This window comes from Thamnophis sirtalis, unplaced genomic scaffold (genome assembly GCF_051295495.1).
Source record: "Thamnophis sirtalis isolate CommonGarterSnake01/CBP01778 unplaced genomic scaffold, rThaSir2_p1.2 scaffold_2, whole genome shotgun sequence".
In the NCBI taxonomy this organism is placed as follows: Eukaryota; Metazoa; Chordata; class Lepidosauria; order Squamata; family Natricidae; genus Thamnophis; species Thamnophis sirtalis.
In genome coordinates, this window is record NW_028261382.1 from 67,286,492 (window position 1) to 67,306,667 (window position 20,176).

Below are 20,176 nucleotides of genomic sequence, written 5' to 3' on the forward strand. Positions count from 1 at the left end.
CGAGCGTCACCCAGCGGCATGGCCCCGCCCCTTTTTCTCCTCCATTTCGGGCAAATTTTTCACTGACTCGAGTATAAGCCGAGGCGGCTTTTTTCAGCTCAAAAAGTGGGCTGAAAAACTAGGCTTATACTTGAGTATATACAGTATATTGTGCTTGGAAGCAGGTTACTCCTCCTATAAACTGTTTTAACACTCTTAAACCAATGTGGCAGAGTTTATAATAGAAGAATTTGGTGTATGGTAGTACCCAACACAATAGTGCAAGCAATTCTAAAAATACAATGTATATCTACTTGAATGTTGGCCAGCCAGTTCCAATACAGTACAGCAAGGAGTTCAGTAGAGGACAGACAAGAATCTCATGGCTATCAATAAAAATAGCTGGGGCTAAGGAATGCATAGCCTTTGGGCCTTTTGACTACCAAACATAGCATTCTACCTAAGCAAGCTTGTGTTGCATTTATGTATACTGTGATGTATTTAATGCTCTGTAGAGATGGGGGCCTAATTTGTATAACATTAAACGATTGTGTGGTATGTTCTGGGCTTCATACAAACCCAGTAATTTGTTTTTTTAAACCATTATCACCAAATGTGTATGTGTGACCTCAGAAAAAAGCAGCTCTCAGCTTGCTAGCTAGAAGCTAAACAAGATCAGACTTGGTCTGGGCCTAGATGATAGAATTTCAGAGTTGTAGATAGAAGAAATAACCAAGAAAGTAACAATGGCAAATTTGCATGGTTGCAAGGAGCTCATGGACTCTGTTGCCTCAACTTTGAGAGACTCTGCATTTTAAATTTAATCTTGGTTTGGTACCATGCAATTAAGTCATAAACCTTTAGAGTTCAACACTACACATCCCATTGAGCTAAGCCAGGGCTGTCCAACTTGCACTGCCCACACCCGGTTTAGCGAAGGGGAAATTGTCATGTGACTATGCCGTGACGTTTTGACACCCCTGAGCTAACTAGTCTCTCAACTTGAGAGAAAGCAGCTGAATTCACATACTGTACCACATCTGGATAAATCACTAGTTTAAAACATGCTGTAAATTGTGTAGGTGACAGAGTATTCAGGGGTTTGCAAACTTCACAGAAATTGGCTGACGGCTGCTACCACCAGAATGAATTAAAATTTCATTTTTTTCTTGAATACGTCTCATAATGTAAAACAACCTGCATTTTAAGAAAACAAAGTAAACAATTGAAAATTTAAATACTAATTTTAATATATAAAGTAATCCTACATCTCTTGATAAAGGTCTGGACCTTTAGAATAGTAAAGATGGCTTCCATTCACTTCTTCCATTTCTTCAGCCACACCTCAGTTGGGTGACATGATTAAAATATTTCTGAAAGGTGTACAGTACTTTTAATGTCCAGGTTTCAAATGAACTATATAGTGTCCAGTAAAATGAACAGTTTTAAATAAGCACAGCTGAAAAGAATTGCTTTCTTTTGTCTTAACTTTAAACTTAATGTCGAGTGCTTTTCCCTCAGAACAAAGAAAGGTCATCACAGCTTGAAGCCAGAGTGAATAGCCACCATGCCAGATGTCAGGTTTTGATAGTCCACCTTCAGAAAGCCAGCTTCTTCAATTAGTTCCTTGAACTCCTCCTAAAACAAAGCAATGGTAAATGTTGCATTTAGTGCTAAATTTCAGTGTCTAAAACTGAAGTTTTAATTTTTAGATTAACCTGGAGGTCTTGTTTTACCTGAGTTGGAAAGCGCCTTATGCTTTCTACAAGATACTGGTAGGATTTCCAATCACCAGCAATAATTTCTCCCAGCACAGGGATAACTTGGAAGCTATAGAGATCATACAGACTGAAAACAAGATTAAAAGCAATTAACAACTAGATGCAAGCGATCTACCTAGTAAACCAAACTTTCCACAAGTAGTTTGACTTCAGGGACAAATTTTCACATGTTTGTTTCGCTTTGAATTTTCTTGAGGAGAGAGATCTGCTCTGTTCTAGCAACTTCATAAAGTCTTTCACAGGCAATACAGGTAGTCCTCGACTTATCAGTGCTCAATGCTTAACAGTGCTACCCTTAGACCTATATACTGCTTCACTGCTTTTCAGCCCTCTCTAAGCAGTTTACAGAGTCAGCCTATTGCCTCCAACAATCTGGCTCCTCATTTTACCCACCTTGATAGGATGGAAGGCTGAGTCAACCTTGATCCAGTGAGATCTGAACAGGCAGCTGGCAGTCAGCAGAAGTAGCCTGCAGTACTGCACTCTAAACACTACGGTGGCTCTTACAATGTTTGCTTGAAGTTATGACGGACTCCCAAAAGTTATTACAGCCTGATTCTGAAGTTGCAATGGCTGCCACCCCCCAGCATACTCACCCATGTCACATGATTGCATTTTGGGTGCCCAACAAATGGCCCACATGCAGCCCTTTGCTGCATCCTGCAATTATTACCATTTATGGCAATTTGGCTGAAAACCACCATTTCTGTTAGCAAAAATGCCACATGACTGGGTTTGCTGAACGAGTGCAATGTTTGCTTAGCAACTGGATTTACTTAACGGCTTCTAAAAATGGTCATAGAATTGTAGTTGGTCATGTGATGACCTACTTTACAACTGTCAACTTTATAAACATAACAGCAGGCTGCATTACAGTCATAAATTGAGGACTACCTGTACAGGTGAAATTTGAAAAATTAGAGTATCGTGCAAAAGTTTATTTCAGTAATGCAACTTAAAAGGTGAAAATAATATATAAGATAGACTCATTACATGCAAAGCAAGATAGTTCAAGCCATGATTTGTCATTATTGTGATGATTATGGCTTACAGCTCATGAAAACCCCAAATCCACAATCTCAGAAAATTAGAATATTACATGCAATCAATAAAACAAGGATTGTACATAGAACAATATTGGACTTCTGAAAAATATAAGCATGCATATATACTCAGTACTTGGTTTGGGCCCCTTTTGCAGCAATTACTGCCTCAATGCGGCGTGGCATGGAAGCTATCAGCCTGTGGCACTGCTGAGGTGTTATGAAAGACCAGGATGCTTCAATAGCGGCCTTCAGCTCTTCTGCATTATTCAGTCTCATGTCTCATCTTTCTCTTGGCAATGCCTCATAGATTCTCTATGGGGTTCAGGTCAGGTGAGTTTGCTGGCCAATCAAGCACAATAATCCCACGGTCATTGAACCAGGTTTTGGTGCTTGTGACAGTGTGGGCAGGTGCCAAGTCCTGCTGGATAATGAAGTCAGCATCCCCATACAGCTCGTCTGCGGAAGGAAGCGTGAAGTGCTCCAAAATCTCCTGGTAGATGGCTGTGTTGACCCTGGACTTAATGAAGCACAGTGGACCAACATTAGCAGATGACATAGCTCCCCAAATCAACACAGACTGGAAACTTCACACTGGACTTCAAGCATCTTGCAGTGTGTGCCTCCATCCTTCCGTCCTTGGTTTCCAAATGAGATGCAAAAGTTGCTCTCATCAGAAAAGAGGACTGAGCAACAGACCAGATCTGTTTTTCTTTTGCCCAGGTAAGATGCTTCTGAGTTGTTGTTTAGGAGCGGCTTGACAAGAGGAATCTGACATTTGAAGCCCACGTCCAGGATCCATCTGCATGTGGTGGCTCTTGATGCGCCGGCTCCAGCCTCAGTCCACTCCTTGTGAAAGTCCCCAACACCTTTGAATGGCCTTTTCCTGACAATCCTCTCCAGGCTGCGGTCATCCCTGCTGCTCGTGCACCTTTTTCTTCCACACTTTTCCCTTCCACATAACTTTCTATTAATGTGCTTTGATACAGCACTTCGGGAACATCCAACTTCTTTTGCAATTACCTTTTGAACTTTCCCTTTTTATGGTTTTCTGCACAACTGTCAGGTCAGCAGTCTTTCCCATGATTGTGATTCCTATTGGAGCAGACTGAGAGACCATTTAAAGGCTCAGGAACCCTTTGCAGGTGTTATGGCTTAATTAGCTGATTAGAGTGGGACACTGAGCCTAGAATATTGCACCTTTTCACAATATTCTAATTTTCTGAGATTGTGGACTTGGGGTTTTCATGAGCTGTAAGCCATAATCATCACAATTATGACAAATCATGGTTTGAACTATCTTGCTTTGCATGTAATGAATATCTTAGTTTCACCTTTTAAGTTGCATTACTGAAATAAATGAACTTTTGCATGATATTCTAATTTTTTGAGTTTCACTTGTACATTCGGGGGGGGGGGTGAGTGGGGTGGGGGGTGTTGCCACAGCCATAATGTTAGGGACTAGGCATACATAGCATTTACTCACTGAGGACCCAGTTTATTGGGGGTGATAGGCTGACTCTAAACCACTTAGGGCTGTAAAGTGGTATAGAAGCCTTAAGTGCTATTCAGTGCCACTGTAACTTTAAACAGCCACTGAATAAATGGTCATTAACCAAGGACTACCTGCATATCTCCTGCAAAGATGATAGTAATAGCATTTAGACTTATATACCGCTTCACAGGGCTTTTACAGCCCTCTCTAAGCGGTGTACAGAGTCAGCCTCTTGCCCCCAACAATCTGGCTTCTCATTTTACCCACGGAAGCCTGAGTCAACCTTGAGCGTGAGATTGTGAGATTTGAATTGCAGAACTGCAGCTAGCAGCTGAAGTAGCCTGCATTACTGCACTCTAACCACTGCGCCACCTTGGATGATAACCAATCAGTCTGTCCATCTCTTTCTCCTAGTCATTCATGAATTTACATCATCAAAAATGAGTCGCTATAAGGTGTCATTCTTCGCTCTTCACTACATTACATACATACATATATACATTACATCTAGTTCGGGGCATTGCATTTGATTGAAGACACTCTTCTAGTTTTTCAGATCAAACTGTTAAATTACTCACCCTGTGCTAAGAAAACACTGTTACTCTATTTCTGCTTTTTACTGTTTTCCTAAACCAAACCTGGGGGGAGGAAGGAAGGAAGATGTCACCAACTGAAAAAGACTATCTTGAATGAAATACGTACAGGTAGTCCTCACTTAAGGACAACTGGGAGAGGAATTTCCATCACTAAGTCACAAAATGCAATGTCACGTGACCACACTGCTTAGCAACAGAAAACCCAGCACTTTCTGTTGCCATTAAGTAAGGATATCGTTTGGTTGCCATTTGTGATCTGGCTGCCCCACTGCTTTGCATGTAGAAAGCCAGCAAAGAAGACGGCAAAAGGCAACTTCATGGCCACGGGACACTGACATCGTAATGGTGAGCTGAGCCCCATTCAGCCACAGAATGAGCACCTGTCCTATGAGAACCCATACTGTACTAAATTCAGTAAACAGGAAATACCTCTCACTTATTTGCTAAAGGGGGAATAAAAAATGAAAATGAAAAAAAAAATTTCAACCTGGAAAGAAGGGAATTGTTGACATGACTGAATTCAAGGCAGAGAAAACGCCCTCCTGGTTTCAGGACTCGATAAGCCTCCTGAAGCGCCTGGAAGCACACAAGAAACCCACAATAAGGCGGCTTATTCTGATCCTTCAACATGGCTGTATTCTGAGGTTTAGGTTTCGTTTTATTTTTTTTAGGTTTCGTTTTATTTATATGCCGCCCTATTCCCAACGGGACTCAGGGCGGCGCACAAACCCAAGGAGGGAAGGGAAACACAAAAACTACAAATACAAGCATTTAAAATAACCAACAGCCACACACATCGAGAGGGGAAGGGAACTCGTCAACCCCAGGCCTGCCGACACAGCCAGGTTTTAACGGCTTTTCGGAAGGCCTGGAGAGAGGCGAGGGTCCGAATCTCTGCGGGGAGTTCGTTCCATAGGGCCGGAGCTGCCACAGAGAAGGCCCTCCCCCGGGTAGTAGCCAGATGGCATTGGCTGGTAGACGGAACCCGGAGGAGTCCAGCCCTGTGTGATCTAATGGGTCTTTGGGAGGTAATTGGCAGCAGGCGGTCTCTCAAGTATCCAGGTCCAATACCATGAAGGGCTTTATAAGTGACGACTAGCACCTTGAAGCGTATCCGGAGACCAATCGGTAACCAGTGCAGCTCGCGGAGGATATGTGTAACGTGGGTGTACCGAGGTGCACCCACGATCGCTCGCGCGGCTGCATTCTGGACGAGCTGAAGTCTTCAAATGCTCTTCAAGGGCTGCCCCATGTAGAGCGCATTGCAGTAGTCCAGTCTTGAGGTCACGAGGGCATGAGTGACTGTTGCGAGTGCCTCCCGGTTCAGGTAGGGACGCAATTGGTGCACCAGGCAAACCTGGGCAAATGCCCCCCTGGTCACAGCCGACAAATGATGTTCTAAGGTCAGCTATGGGTCCAGGACTCCCCCCAAATTGCGAATCCTGTCTGAGGGGCGTAAAATTTCACCCCCCAGCCTGAGTGATGGAATACTAACCAAATTTTTGGGAGGGAAACACAACAGCCACTTGGTCTTGTCTGGATTGAGCGCAAGCTTGTTAACCCCCATCCAGACCCTGACAGCCTCCAGGCACTGGCACATCACGTCAACTGCTTCACTGAGTTGGCACGGGGCAGACAGATACAATTGGATATTGTCCACGAACTGATGGTATTTTATCCCGTGCCGCCAAATGATCTCACCCAACGGCTTCATGTAGATGTTAAACAGGAGGGGGGATAGGACCGAACCCTGTGGGACCCCATATTTCAGGGGCCTAGGGGTCGACCTCTGCCCCCCCGACCAACACCGACTGCGACCTGTCCGAGAGGTAGGAGAACCACCGAAAAACGGTGCCTCCCACCCCCACCTCTCGTAACCGTCGCAGAAGGATACCATGGTCGATGGTATCGAAGGCCGCTGAGAGGTCAAGAAGCACTAGGATGGAGGGATGACCTCCATCCCTGGCTCTCCAGAGATCATCGGTCAGTGTGACCAAAGCGGTTTCCGTGCTGTAGCCAGGCCTGAATCCGGACTAAAAGGGATCCAGAGGAGGAGGGGGAGGAGGTTACATCTAGAATAAACAATGGCCAATTAATCGCTTGAAACTTTTGAAAACTTTCCAAGATTCATCACTGAAAGACCGTATAAGAAAGACCACCAGGTTGGAGCAATGAAGAGGATACAAAAGGTTTAAGTGGCGTAACTGTTAGGGAGATGATGATTCTGGTGCAAATGGCCACTTGCTGGCTGACTTCAGACCAACCTTTCTTTCCAACTACCTGACCAGATTATTATACAAGGTGGGTGAGGTGGGACTAGGAGGTGCAGGAGTGGAGCACCACTTTGAATGACAGGAAAAAAGGCAAATATAAATCTCGCAGCCTCTCCCCAACAGAACCACACACTCACCTGCTCCATATGAGTGACATTACGGATACCAAAAGCAATTGTATAAAAATCAAACTTGTCATCATCGAAGGGCAGATCTTGAGCATCCCCCACCACCCAGGACAATCCTTCAAAGAATGAGAAATGGAATCTGTCAGTGCCTATTCAAAGGACCTCCCAAAGACATCTTTCATTAAAGATCAACATATTTTATGAAAATAAGAACCTGTGTTGCATGCATAAATGATTAAGTGAACAGTACAATGTGGAAGTGTGCAATTTTTCTCACAACAATCACTAATGACATGAGGTAGATTTATGTATACACACACACATGCATTTGTTTAGATTTCTATCTTGCTTGCTAGAATAAAAGATAGCATATGTGTGTGTTTGTGTGCGTGGGTTACCTTCATTTTATCTCCCAAATAACCAATTTATGAGAGGTTAGCTGAGGTTTAGACAAACTTATTTTTCTCCACTTCTATATCATGACATATTTATTTCTGAATTAGCTAGTTAAAATTGGGAAGAGGGGGCACATTTCTCATTCTAATTACTGAAAAAATGGGCTGGACCCTACCCATGCTTGATTTATATATAAATCTATATATTGTCTATATAATGTCTCTTAGGGTATTTTACCTAGAAACCATGGCATAATATTACATTCTGGATGGGTTATACATCAAACCTGCTTGTCAATTATTATAATAGAAAGATTTGTTGTTATATATGCTATTTATATGCTCAAACAGACTTTTAGACTTAAAATAACTTTATTGTCCCTTTGAATGTACACTAATCAACATACATTAAAATGAAATTTCATTGCATACAGCTCTCACAGGCTCTCCACCTCCAATATACATTACATAAGCATGACTAAATAAATAAATACAAAATTATGCATATACCCACATATATGACACAGAATAATAGTATGTATTGAAAAAATCTGCCAGCAAAATGTGCAAACTATCTGCCATATATGAGTAACTGGAAGCTTGGGGTCAGATCATAGTTCCCAACGATGTGTCTGGTCACACAATCCAAACACCCCTCTTGTGGCCATATATTTTCTTTTAAGCTTTACTCCAAAGTTCTTTCATTCTTTTGCCCAGCCGGATCACGATAAAGGCTTCCCAGAGGTTCTTTCCTAGAAGCTGGAGCCTTGAGCTCCTTCATCCTTTTCCTTGTTTGAATCAATTGAAAAGTTTCAGAGCAAAAGGAGAAAGATTCAACAAATCTACCTGCTCTCATATGCTTGCAAAGGTTGATCTACAGGTAGTCCTTGACTTAACACCACAATTCAGCCAAACATTTCTCTTGCTCACTAAAACATCTGCGAAGTAAGTTTTGCCCCACTTTACCACCTTTCTTGCCACAGTTGCTAAGTGAGTCACAGCAGCTGTTAAGTTAGTAACACAGATGTTGGGTGAATCTGGCTTCCCCATTGACTTTGCTTGTCAGAAGGTTGCAAAAGATGATCACATGACCCCAGGATACTACAACCATCATAAATATGAACCAGTTGCCAAGTGTCTGATTAACACAGTTGGAAGGGACCTTATAGGTCAACTAGTCCAACCCCTCGCCCAAGTAGGAGACCCTACACCATTTCTGACAAATCTTCTGAGTTTTAACCATATGACCATGGAGATGCTGCAAAAGTCAATAGTGTGAAAAATGGCCATAAGTGCCATTTGTAACTTCAAAAGGTCACTAAATGAATTGTTGCATATCGAGGGCTGCCTGTACAATGAATTCCCAGGAGGGAGGGGTGCATTCCAGAAGAGTAAGAGGCAACTCAGCCTGGATATCAAGCGTGAGAGAAAGAGGGTGAAGAGAGCCCCTCACTATAGTTCCCAGAGCATATGATGCAGATAGGCAAAATTTGATCTATAGGTGTAAAGCAATAAAGAACCCAGCTGGGGAGAATCATCACGTGTCATTTTTGGTTTTGAGGCCTGACACTTCCCTGTCATACTTCAAAGGGGAGTGCCAGGATTACTTGCTTCACAGCAAATAACAGCCAGAAACATTTATCTTCACAAACACACCAGTCTTGATTTAAATCTCCCTGTTGAAATAATGATTATTACCTTCCACGTAGCCAAGCTGCTGCGATTTCTGCTTCCCAACCTTCACCATCTCTTTGTTAATGTCACAGATCACTACGTGGGATCCCCCTAGCGATCCATTCTCCTCTTCCTGATAAAGCTGAGTAATCTCCTGCCAGGATAAATTCTGATGGCTTCTCAGCTTCTGCTGGATCTGATACTCCCGCTGGGAACGAACATAATTGATAAATCGAAAGGCGATGTCACCTGAATTTGTTTTGAAAAGAAGATTCAAAAGGTGAGCTTTCCTTTTCCTGAAATTAAGTAACGTGAAGGGAGGGATGAAGGTATTGCACATGAATCATTCAAACCACTCCTTCTAATAGCTTGGGATTGTTGACTGAGAAGTGCCATCCATGCCACACACACATCATGTTTATTGTTGTTATAATTAACTATTGAGGTTCATTTAAGTGCTATGCATTCTCAGACTAAACTAGATCTGGAAGGGACTGGTGAACATTGTGAAAGGCTAGACAACTTTTTGTCTGGGATGGAATAAGGACTCCTGCCTTGGGCAGGGAAGTGGGACTAGAAGACCTCTGAGGTCCCATCCAGTACTAGGATTCTATGGCACTTACCTGTCCCACCAGCAACGTCAATTAATTGGGCTCCTGGATAAGGGTTCATCTGACGCAGCAGAGCGTCTTTCCAAACACGATGGATTCCCAAACTCATGGAATCATTCATGAGATCATACTTCTTTGCCACGTTTTCAAACACCTGGTAAACTGAAAATGTCATTTTTTTCAAAATAAGATCAGTTCAGTTATCTACATCAGGGGTCCCCAACCCACAGGCTGCAGCCCTGTAGGGCATAGCTATTTACAACCGGGCCATACAAACAGTGGGCAAGGGTGTGCCCCTGCTGCTTGTGGGGAACCATCCCCCCACCCCAGGCTTGCAGAAACAGATTTCTAAAGATCATCTGAAGGCAGGCAAACTTAATTGATGGGATCTAGACTTTGCATTTCTTGGGGTCAGATTGCAACTAAAAGTATTCTCTCACCCAGTTCACACACCATTCACCTTCTTCGTGCCTGCGCTGTCTTAGATGTTCCGGCTGTCCCCAGCTTCATGGCAGCCATTTTTGCTGCCGTTGCTCGTCTTCGGATGAGGGGGCTTTTTGAGTCAGGGAGGAGAGATGCAGCTCTCCTCAACCTTCAAGGTGGACCCCCTTTATTTCACCACCCCTTTAAAGGTGGCTATGGCTCCTGGCGGAGCCTTCCGATGAACAGAGCTTGGAACGGGGCCGCGGAGCTCACGGTCCTTGCTTCCGAAGGTGTCGGAAGTGCAACCGGAAGTGTTCGGGATCTAGACTCTCTTGGAGCAAATAGGAAGCTTCCATGGAAGAAAACTCAGGCCAATGCTATGCAAAGACAAATTATCTCCAAATCTTTCTACTGGTCTTCATGTCTCAAATACCGTGTCTGAGATACTGATCCATGCTCTCCAGTACCCCTTTCCTCCAGACCAGGGGTGTCAAACTCAAGGCCCAGGGGCCAGATGTGGCCTGCAGGGTGCTTAGATCTGTGCACAGTTATAGCAATAGCAATAGCAGTTAGACTTATATACCGCTTCATAGGGCTTTCAGCCCTCTCTAAGCGGTTTACAGAGTCAGCATATCGCCCCCACAGTCTGGGTCCTCATTTCACCCATCTCGGAAGGATGGAAGGCTGAGTCAACCTTGAGCCGGTGAGATTTGAACCGCTGAACTGCAGATAGCAGTCAGCTGAAGTGGCCTGCAGTACTGCACCCTAACCACTGCGTCACCTTATTGTTCATTGCTCCTTTTTTTGTGCAAAACTATGATTTGGCAAGAGAACTATTGTTTACAGTGAAAGGGAGAAAAGACAGATCACAGACAATTTCCAGGTGACAGGTGCTAATCATCTGCTTAGATATACAGTGCAATGATATTATAAACTATATTTAGACCAGTGTTTTTCAACCACTGTGCCGTGGCACACTAGTGTGCCGTGACATAGTGTAAGGTGTGCCGTGGGAAATTACTTTATATATAGTCAATATAGGCACAGAGTTAATTTTTTTTAACATTTTCTAATGGTGGTGTGCCTCGTGATTTTTTTCATGAAAAAAGTGTGCCTTTGCACAAAAAAGGTTGAAAAACACTGATTTAGACTACTGTTCAATCTGTTTCATAGAATTGTGGAACTGAGAATATTTTGGCTGTGAGCTCTTCTCTGCTGCTCAAAGCAGGCATTAAAGCATTGCAGACAGGTGGCTGCCTAGCCTCCATTTCAGCACATCAAAAAATGGGGAATCCACTACTTCTCTGGATTCCTCAATATGCAGCCAGGTTTTCAAGAATCTCTTGAAGGCAGGCAGGACAGGGGCCACAGAGCACCCTGTGGGAACACTGTTCCCAAGAGCAGACACAGCAGTACTTAAATAAGCACTTTCCATCATAAAGACTTACAGGCTTATAACTTAAGTAAGAAGATAGGATAACCTTTATCATTATTTCTTTTACTGTGAGCACACTGGCTCACATTAAAAATGAAATTCTGTTGTCTGCTGTCAAAAGAAAATATATACCCATTTAACACAGATGCACACCTGCTACACACACACACACACACACACACACACACACTAATTACTGTCAATTTTGAATACATAGCAGAAAAAGGAAACTTGAGTGTTCTCAATGGTAATGCTATATGGAACAAAACTATGATTGAATTTAGATGTTCTGCTTCGAAGCTTCCTCCCAGAAGGTAACAAGGAAAAAAGGTCTTGAAGAGGATGTGTAGCATCCCTGACAATACTGCAGATTATGGTTAAACATTGCTTATATGCTATGTCCTGGATAGAAAGAAAAGAACTACCAATAATATTTTCTGCCATCCTCACTATTCTGCACCACCTTCCTGAAGCAGTAATGCTTTCAAACAGACAGTAATGCAATATGCAGATAATACTACTACTATCACCACCACCACCACCACCATCACCACCACTACTACAGATTCTGTGGAACAATGAGCAGGTGCATTACACAAGACAGAAGAGGGATTCAATGGAGATCTGTGCCACATTATTATAAATCTAATTTTTGTCCCATAGGTGTACATAAATGTATAACAGCTCTGAAAAAAGTCACTTATGAGAAGTCCTTGCCATCACAACTGAGAGTTACGTGACCAAAATGTTTGGCATTATGACAGTTTGGCATTTAGGGGTCAAGAGATCACCATTTGCAACCTGCCCAGCCAACTACTGATAAGAAAAGTCAAGGACCACGATTCACTTAATAACAGTGAATGGGGAAAAAGGTCATTATGCAGGTGCAATTCACTTAACAACTGCCTTGTTTAGCAATGGAAACTCTGCTCCCAATTGTGGTCATAAGTTGAGAGCTACCTATCTTTTTAAAGGCCTGCATATGACCTCTCAGAAGAAAACTTTTAAAAAGTGGAATAGATATGGATTTAACAACATTGAGAAAGCAGATATTTGGCATAGCTCATCCAGTATAGATTTCATTCTATCCTTTTTCATGAGTGATACCTCTTACTTGTAGTACAAGCTGGTCTTACTTGAAAGCAGGAGAGGATAAACCTAAGAGCTCTGGTGCTGTTCTCCTCTCCATGAGAACTTTCTAGCAAGGGGCATGTTAAAGATGGAGAGGGTCTCTCTCTCTCCCCCCTTCCCTTCCTCCCTCCCTCTCTCTGATTTGAAGAACTGGATATTTACAGTACAATTTGAGTCAGTTGTCTGCAGGCCAACTTGTCCATGAAAGGACAATCAAAGCTTTGCCCAATCTGTTATCAGACCTTCAGACATATCAATTTGAATTATTTAATTTTCTAAGGGTGAGAATGGATAGATAGATATGTGGTTTAATACAGCTGGATGAAAACTTGGAGGCCTTCCAGTCCAACTCCCTGTCCATGGCAGGAGGCCCTATATAGTATTCTAGTCTCTTCTTAAAAACCTCCAGCGATGAATTACCCACTTCTGAAGGCCAGCTGTTCCACTGCTTAATTGTTCTGTCAGGAAGTTTCTCCTTAGTTCCAGATTGTTTCTCTCCTTGATCAGTTTCCATCCATTGCTTCTTGTCCTGCCTTCAAAGGCTTTAGAGAATAGGCTGACCCACCCTCTTCTTTGTGGCATGATAGCAGTGTGTCAACTGTACACTTTTTCACTAAAAGTTAAAGGTAAATGTTCCCCTCACACATATGTGCTAGTCGTACCTGACTCTAGGGGGTGGTGCTCATCTCAGTTTCTAAGCCAGAAAACCAGCGCTGTCTGAAGACATCTCCGTGGTCATGCAGCCATTATGACTAAACGCCAAAGGCACATGGAGTGCTGTTACCTTCCCACCAAAGTGGTCCCTATTTTTCTACTTGCATTTTATGTGCCTTTGAACTGCTAGGTTGGCAGAAGCTGGGACAAGTAACAGGAGCTCACTCCGTTACATGGTGCTAAGGATTCAAACTGCTGAACTGCTGACCTTCTGATCAACAAGCTTAGCATCTTAGCCCGAGCCACCTCGTCCCTCACTTTTTCACTAGACATACCCAATTCTTGCAACCGTTCTTCATAAGGTTAACCTCCAGCTCCCTAACCTTCTTTATCACCGCACTCTTTCCAGATTCTTCTTTGCACCGTGTCAACCAGAACTGGATGCAACAGTCCCAGTGTGCTCTTACCAGTATAAAGTGGCATTATCACTTGCCGTCACTAATCCACTCTCCCATTCTTGTCTGCCTCCGCCCAGCCTTCCTGATAAAACTCCCCATGCCCTGAACTCAAGAGGCAACCCGGGGCAGAGTCTGCACTTCTACCTTTATATTTGCAGAGAAAGAGAGAGTGAGAGAGAGAGATTCTATGAGCCATCCAGGACAGAAGTCTCCTTTAAGCCTTGTGGACTTCAACTCCCAAAGCTGGCTGAGGAATTCTGGGAGTTGAAGTCCACAAGCTTAAAGTGGCCAAGGTTGGAGACCCCTGATCCAGGAGGTTGGGCGGTTCAAGGGCTCCGGGCGCAGCTAGGGTTGCTCGGCCCCTCACCTTTCTCTCCTTTCTCCTCCTCCGACACCTCCTGGAACCCGAAGTGTGTAGTTCCGCCGCTGCACAGGCCCCGCGAAAGACCCCTCAAAAGACCCCGCGGCACGCAACCCATCCAGCCGCGGCCCGAAAGAGCCAGCACGGACGCCGCCATCTTGCCCAGCGACGTGACGTCACACGCAGTCTCTCTCTCTCTCTCTCTCTCTGCCCCCCTCCTCTCACCCGTCCCTTTTAGGCCCAAAGGCGGCGGAGGACGGAGGATGCGCACGTTTATTGCCGTCTGCCAGTGGTTGCGGTTTACCTGACGTGCGAGAAGGAGCGGAGCTCTGGTGGTCACGTGTGCGCTTTGGAAAGGCCACACCTTCTTCCAATTTGAATCGCTCTCAGGTCGTGTGAATGGTAGTCGGAGTTCCTTCCGCAAGGAGGATGGACAAGACGCTTTTCCTGGCTTGAATGAATCTCGGTCAGTCAGCATTGCGGAGTTGTGTTGCAACCTCCGGACGACCGCTAGGTGACATTCCTGACTTTTCCTTTTGCGGGCACTCAATAGTCGTCTGATTTTTACAGTTTGGTATTATTTAAGCCACGGTTTAGTGCAGTGTTTCTTCAAACTTCGCAATTTTGCGATGTGGGGATTTCAACAAAATGAATTTTAATGTTTTACCTTTAGGCAGGAAAAATCCAAGGTACGAGTACAGATTAGGCAAGGCCTGGCTGAAAAACAGTCACAGTGAGATGGACTTTGGATAAGGTGACCAGATTTTCAGATTGGTAAAGAGGGAACCTTTGACGGGGGGGTGGGGTGGGGGTGGGGGGTGTGTTTGATTAAAAATTTTATACGGAGCAACAAAAATTTTCATACAACGCAAAAATAGTATTGTATTTTTTTTAATTTCAACATAACTACAATTTACAAATATAAATTGTAACTGTTGCCAAACATCAAAATTTTGATCACTGTCACCATGAGGATGCTGCAATGGTCGCTAAGTGTGAAAATGGTCGCTAAGTGTGAAAAATGGTCATCAGTCACTTTTTTCAATGCCATTGTAACTTTGGTCACTATACCAACTTTCTTGCCACAGTTCTTAAGTGAATAACTGCAGCTGATAAGTTAGTAACATAAGTGAATCTGGTTTCCCCAATTGACTTTGTCAAAAGGTGATTATATGACCCCAGAACACTGAAACCATCATAAATACGAATCTGTTGCCAAACATCAAAATTTTGATCATGTGACCATGAGGATGCTGTGATGGTCACTAAGTGTGAAAATGGTCGGTAAGTGTGAAAAATGGTTATCAGTCACTTTTTTCAATGCCATTGTAACTTTGGTCACTAAGCCCATTATATCACCTTTCTGGCCACAGTTGTTAAGTGAATAACTGCAGCGGATAAGTTAGTAACATAAGTGAATCTGGTTTCCCCATTTGACTTTGTCAAAAGGTGGATTACATGACCCCAGGACACTGAAACCATCATAAATACGAATCTGTTGCCAAACATCAAAATTTTGATCACGTGACCATGAGGATGCTGCAATGGTCGCTAAGTGTGAAAATGGTCGCTAAGTGTGAAAAATGGTCATCAGTCACTTTTTTCAATGCCATTGTAACTTTGGTCACTAAGCCCATCATACCACCTTTCTTGCCACAGTTCTTAAGTGAATAACTGCAGCTGGTATTTTGTATTTTGGATAGAATCTTTTTTTAAATAGCCTAAGACAATTTAAAAAAAGAATCCACACAGAATAAATTGAAGTAAAACATTTCAAACTATTCTTTCTATGCACAATATATTTCAAAGTATTGTGCATAGAATTTTTAAACATGGTTTCACTTCAATTTATTTTGGATAGAATCTTTTTTTAAATAGTCTGACAATTTAAAAATATAATTCACACAGAATTTTAAAAAATCCTATGCACAATAAATAAAATATTATTTTAAAATACATTAAAAAGATAAAAGAAAAAAACCCATCTCACTTACCAGCAGGCTTGCACTCCAAGTAAACCCAGAATGATGTAGATGTTAATACAAAGAACTGAGCAAATTGAAATGGTGAAATTAGTCAGGGAAATATTTTTCAAAGAAATGTTGCCACCATTTTTCACACATGAGCAGACCTCCAACCTCCGTGCCCCTCCCCTCCGGAAAATCCAGGAAGTAACACTCGCGACCTCTCTAGCCAAGTGTTTCCTGGAGCTCTATGGTACTTGGTCATTTTTTCTTATAAAATGAGGTAAAAGGGGCACGGGGGGGGTTTCCGTTTTGTTGCTTTAATGTTTTAATATCTTCAATGAAAGTACTGAGACAGAGAGAGGAATTAGACAGGGTGTCTTTTGTCTTGCCCCGGTTAGGATTTCTTAAGCAAATCCACTGGGCTTTCAACATGAAGCCAGAAAATCGGGACTTTTTGAAAACGCCCCAGGGCACGGGACAAATAGTTATAAAATGTGATTGTCCCGCTGAAATTGGAACGTCTGGTCACCTTAACTTTGGAGTCCTAGTGGATGATAACTCAAACATGAGCCACATTGTGAGGAAGCATCCAAAAAAGTTAATACAATCCTGGGTTGTATAAATAGAGGCATAGAATCAAGATCACATGAAATATTAGTGCCGCTTTATAAAACCCAAGTGAGGCCGCGCCTGGAATACTGCAACTAATTTTGGTCACCACACTACAAAAAAGATGTTGAGACTTTGAAAAAACTTAAGAGAAGAACAACTAAGATGATCAAAGGCCTGGAGACTAAACCATATGAAGAGCAGCTGCAGGATTTGGGTTTGGCTAGTTAGAGAAAAGAAGGACGAGGGATGACATGATAGCAGTCTTCCAGTATTTGAGGGGCTGCCACAAAGAAAAGAGGGTCAACCTATTCTCCAAAACACCTGAGGGCAGGACAAGAAACAATGGTTGGAAACTAACCAAAGAGAGAAGCAACCTGGAATTAATTTTCCTAACAGGGAGGAAAATTAATCAGTGGAACAGAAGTTGCCTTCAGAAATTGTGGGTGTTCTGTCACTGGAGGTTTTTAAGAAGAGACTAGACAGTCACTTATCTGAAGTGGTATAGGTTCTCCTGCTTGAGCAGGGGGTTGGACTAGAAGACTTCTAAAGTCCCTTCCAGCTCTATTCTATTCTAACTCCCAGAATTCTCTAAGTGGCTGGCTGGAGAATTCTGGGAGTTGAAGTCTTCACATCTTAAAAGCTGACATGTTTGAGAAGCACTGGTCTACTCTAGGGTGGCATGCAAACACTCCCACTGGTTTAATATTAGGTGGCAATGTGTCTTTCCAAACATGGCTACTAATGATGGGGCTGGTAGCCAAGTGTTGAATAACCAGTTAGGCAAAACCAGTTGAACCCATGGCAATTTGTGTGAATTCCTGCAGTTGCTTTATGTTTCTACTGTATTGCAACAATCTGGAAATTTGGACTAAGGAAATGAGCCTCCCCAGGGGAACCAGATGAAACGGCTGTTGGGAAGCAGGAAGCTGGACCAGATGGACTTCAGCTTTGTTCTGTGAAGAATGCAGGTGCCCAAGAACTTCACCACTGCCTGGTCTTCAGACAACAACCTGTTTATGGACCAGGAAATTCTTAACAGCAACTGTCCTGCTAGACAGGCTCATGCCTGTCTTTTTTCCTCTTCAGATTAAAGAGATATTGTTGCAGAGTTATAGTGCATAATACTAATTTCTGAAATCAGGAGTCTGTCAGAAAGAAAAAAAATGATTCTGCTCTTCACTGACTGAGAAGTTCCAAAGAATAGTCATAAGGAAGGAATGATTGAGCCCATGGATGCAACATCCATATTGAGCCCGTGGATGCAACATCCATATGAAACCTCTGGGTGAAGGCATCTATTTTTTGAGGTGAGGTACTATCATTTTAGCTGCATTCTGTTCCGGGCCAATAGCAAAGTATTGTTCCAGGTATACTTAAGCTGCAATGCAAGTGTTGAATCCGTGTCTGAAGGACTGATTTGGTAGAAGCGATTTTAGAGTAAACCCAAACAAGACAGGTGTACTTTAAGGGAGTTCAAGAACAGTGGCTCTAGTGATTCCTCTAGACCAGGGTCCAATCCCCCTAAATAAGCTGATATGTGATTTGGGGGTTCTGAATTTCAGCTCTTGCTTAAGCAACAGATGAAGGTGAAGGTTGTCCTTTGCCCAACATCCACTGGTGCACCAGTAATGGACCTTCCAGGGCCATCGGCATGCCTATCGTCACTGGGTCCTGACTTCTGCAATATTTGTTTGTTTGTTATTGAATTTATATTACTTCCTATTCACTCATAGCGACTCAAGGCAGCTTACAGAATATAGAACCACGTTTTAAACAATAAAACATTTTTAAAAATAAAAGAATTCCATTCCATTCCTATTCCATTCTATTCTTTCTCCTCCTAAGTATTCTCAATTCCACAATATATTACCGTGCGCTCTGAATAAAAGGCAGCATATATGCATCTGATAACAGGATTTTGTTTTTCTAGCTTATTTTCATCAAAATGCATCATCGTTCATCCAGGAATAAAGATGTATAACTGGGTATATCATGCTGTTGATACAATATTGTAGTGGTCTTCAGGGATTGTCAGATAGGGCAGGAAATGGTATATTCTCTATTACCCCAGACTAGTGTTTCTCAATATTGCAGGCTAACTCTGTTCACTGCCAGGAGTTCAATCCTGACTGGCTCAAGTTTGACTCAGCCTTCCTTCCTTCTGAGGTGGGTAAAATGAGGACCCAGATTGTTGAGGGCAAAAGGCTGACTCTGTAAACTGCTTAGAGAGGGCTGTAAAACACTATATAGCATATATAGTGCTACTACTGTTGTTGCCTTTTAAGACGAGTTAACTTCAACTCCCAGGATCCCCCATTTGCCTTGGGAATTGAAGTCCACTCATGTTGAAAGTGTTCAGATTGAAAAACACTGTCCCAGAGGGTGGGACAAAAGCAATAGGATGAAGTGCAGGGAAGTAGGAAGCCAAGTTATTAGGAAGAACTTCAGAGAAAGAGCCATCAACCAGTGGAATAACTTGCTCCTTGGAAGGGGAATATTGCCCTTCATTGGGAGTCTTCAAAAAGTCTGCCTGAAATGTTTTTATTTGGCAAACTCTGCTCCAAGCAGAAGGCTGGACAAGACAACAACCCAGCCTTTCCAACTCTTCATTTTACAGAGTTAACGATTTTGCGCTGAGACCTGGAGCCATACAGCTCACCAAGTTATGCGCCCTGCCGGTTCAGCCACCCTGTGAATCACTTCAACAGTGGAGTCAGAATTTAGGTCATGAAGGAAGGTGGAACACGGTCCTCCCTGTTAATCCACCCACGGGAGAGTTTCGGGGTGAGGAACGCAGAGTTTCGCTAGGAAGCTCCCTGGGCGCCACAGAGAACTTTGGCAGAGTTTGGAAAAGTTAGAGGGGCCGGGAGTGCGGGCGCTCAGTTTTCAGCCTCCCCGGGCACTGGAACCGCGGGAACCGCCGCCGCATCTTCCTGCCCCCAGCAAGGGGCTCAGCCGCCCCAAAGGTCGGCCTGCCCAACAAATCCCAAAACCGCCTCTCAACCTAGGGGGGCGCGGGGCGAGTCTCAACCGGTGCTTGTCGGGAGGCGTAGTTTTCTCTGGAGAGGAGGGCGGCGCGTGGCCCTTCCGGCCGCTGGGGAAAGGAACCACGGCGGCCGGCATGCTTTGCGGTGCGCCCCGCCCCCTGGCGAAAGGCTCC

The 20,176-nt window shown here is 43.4% G+C and overlaps 1 protein-coding gene across 1 annotated transcript; it reads right to left on the bottom strand.

Annotated features, from left to right (window-relative positions):
* Positions 1-1,204: 1,204 nt before the first annotated feature.
* On the bottom strand, positions 1,205-14,646 carry COQ5 (coenzyme Q5, methyltransferase). Its single transcript, XM_087705867.1, has 7 exons — positions 14,444-14,646; positions 9,988-10,137; positions 9,389-9,613; positions 7,305-7,411; positions 5,382-5,470; positions 1,716-1,827; positions 1,205-1,617 (listed from the first exon to the last, which is right to left on the bottom strand). Exons 1-7 carry the CDS (start codon positions 14,592-14,594, stop codon positions 1,516-1,518), a joined length of 936 nt encoding a protein of 311 aa, XP_087561993.1. The 5' UTR covers positions 14,595-14,646; the 3' UTR covers positions 1,205-1,515.
* Between the last annotated feature and the right edge of the window lie 5,530 nt (positions 14,647-20,176).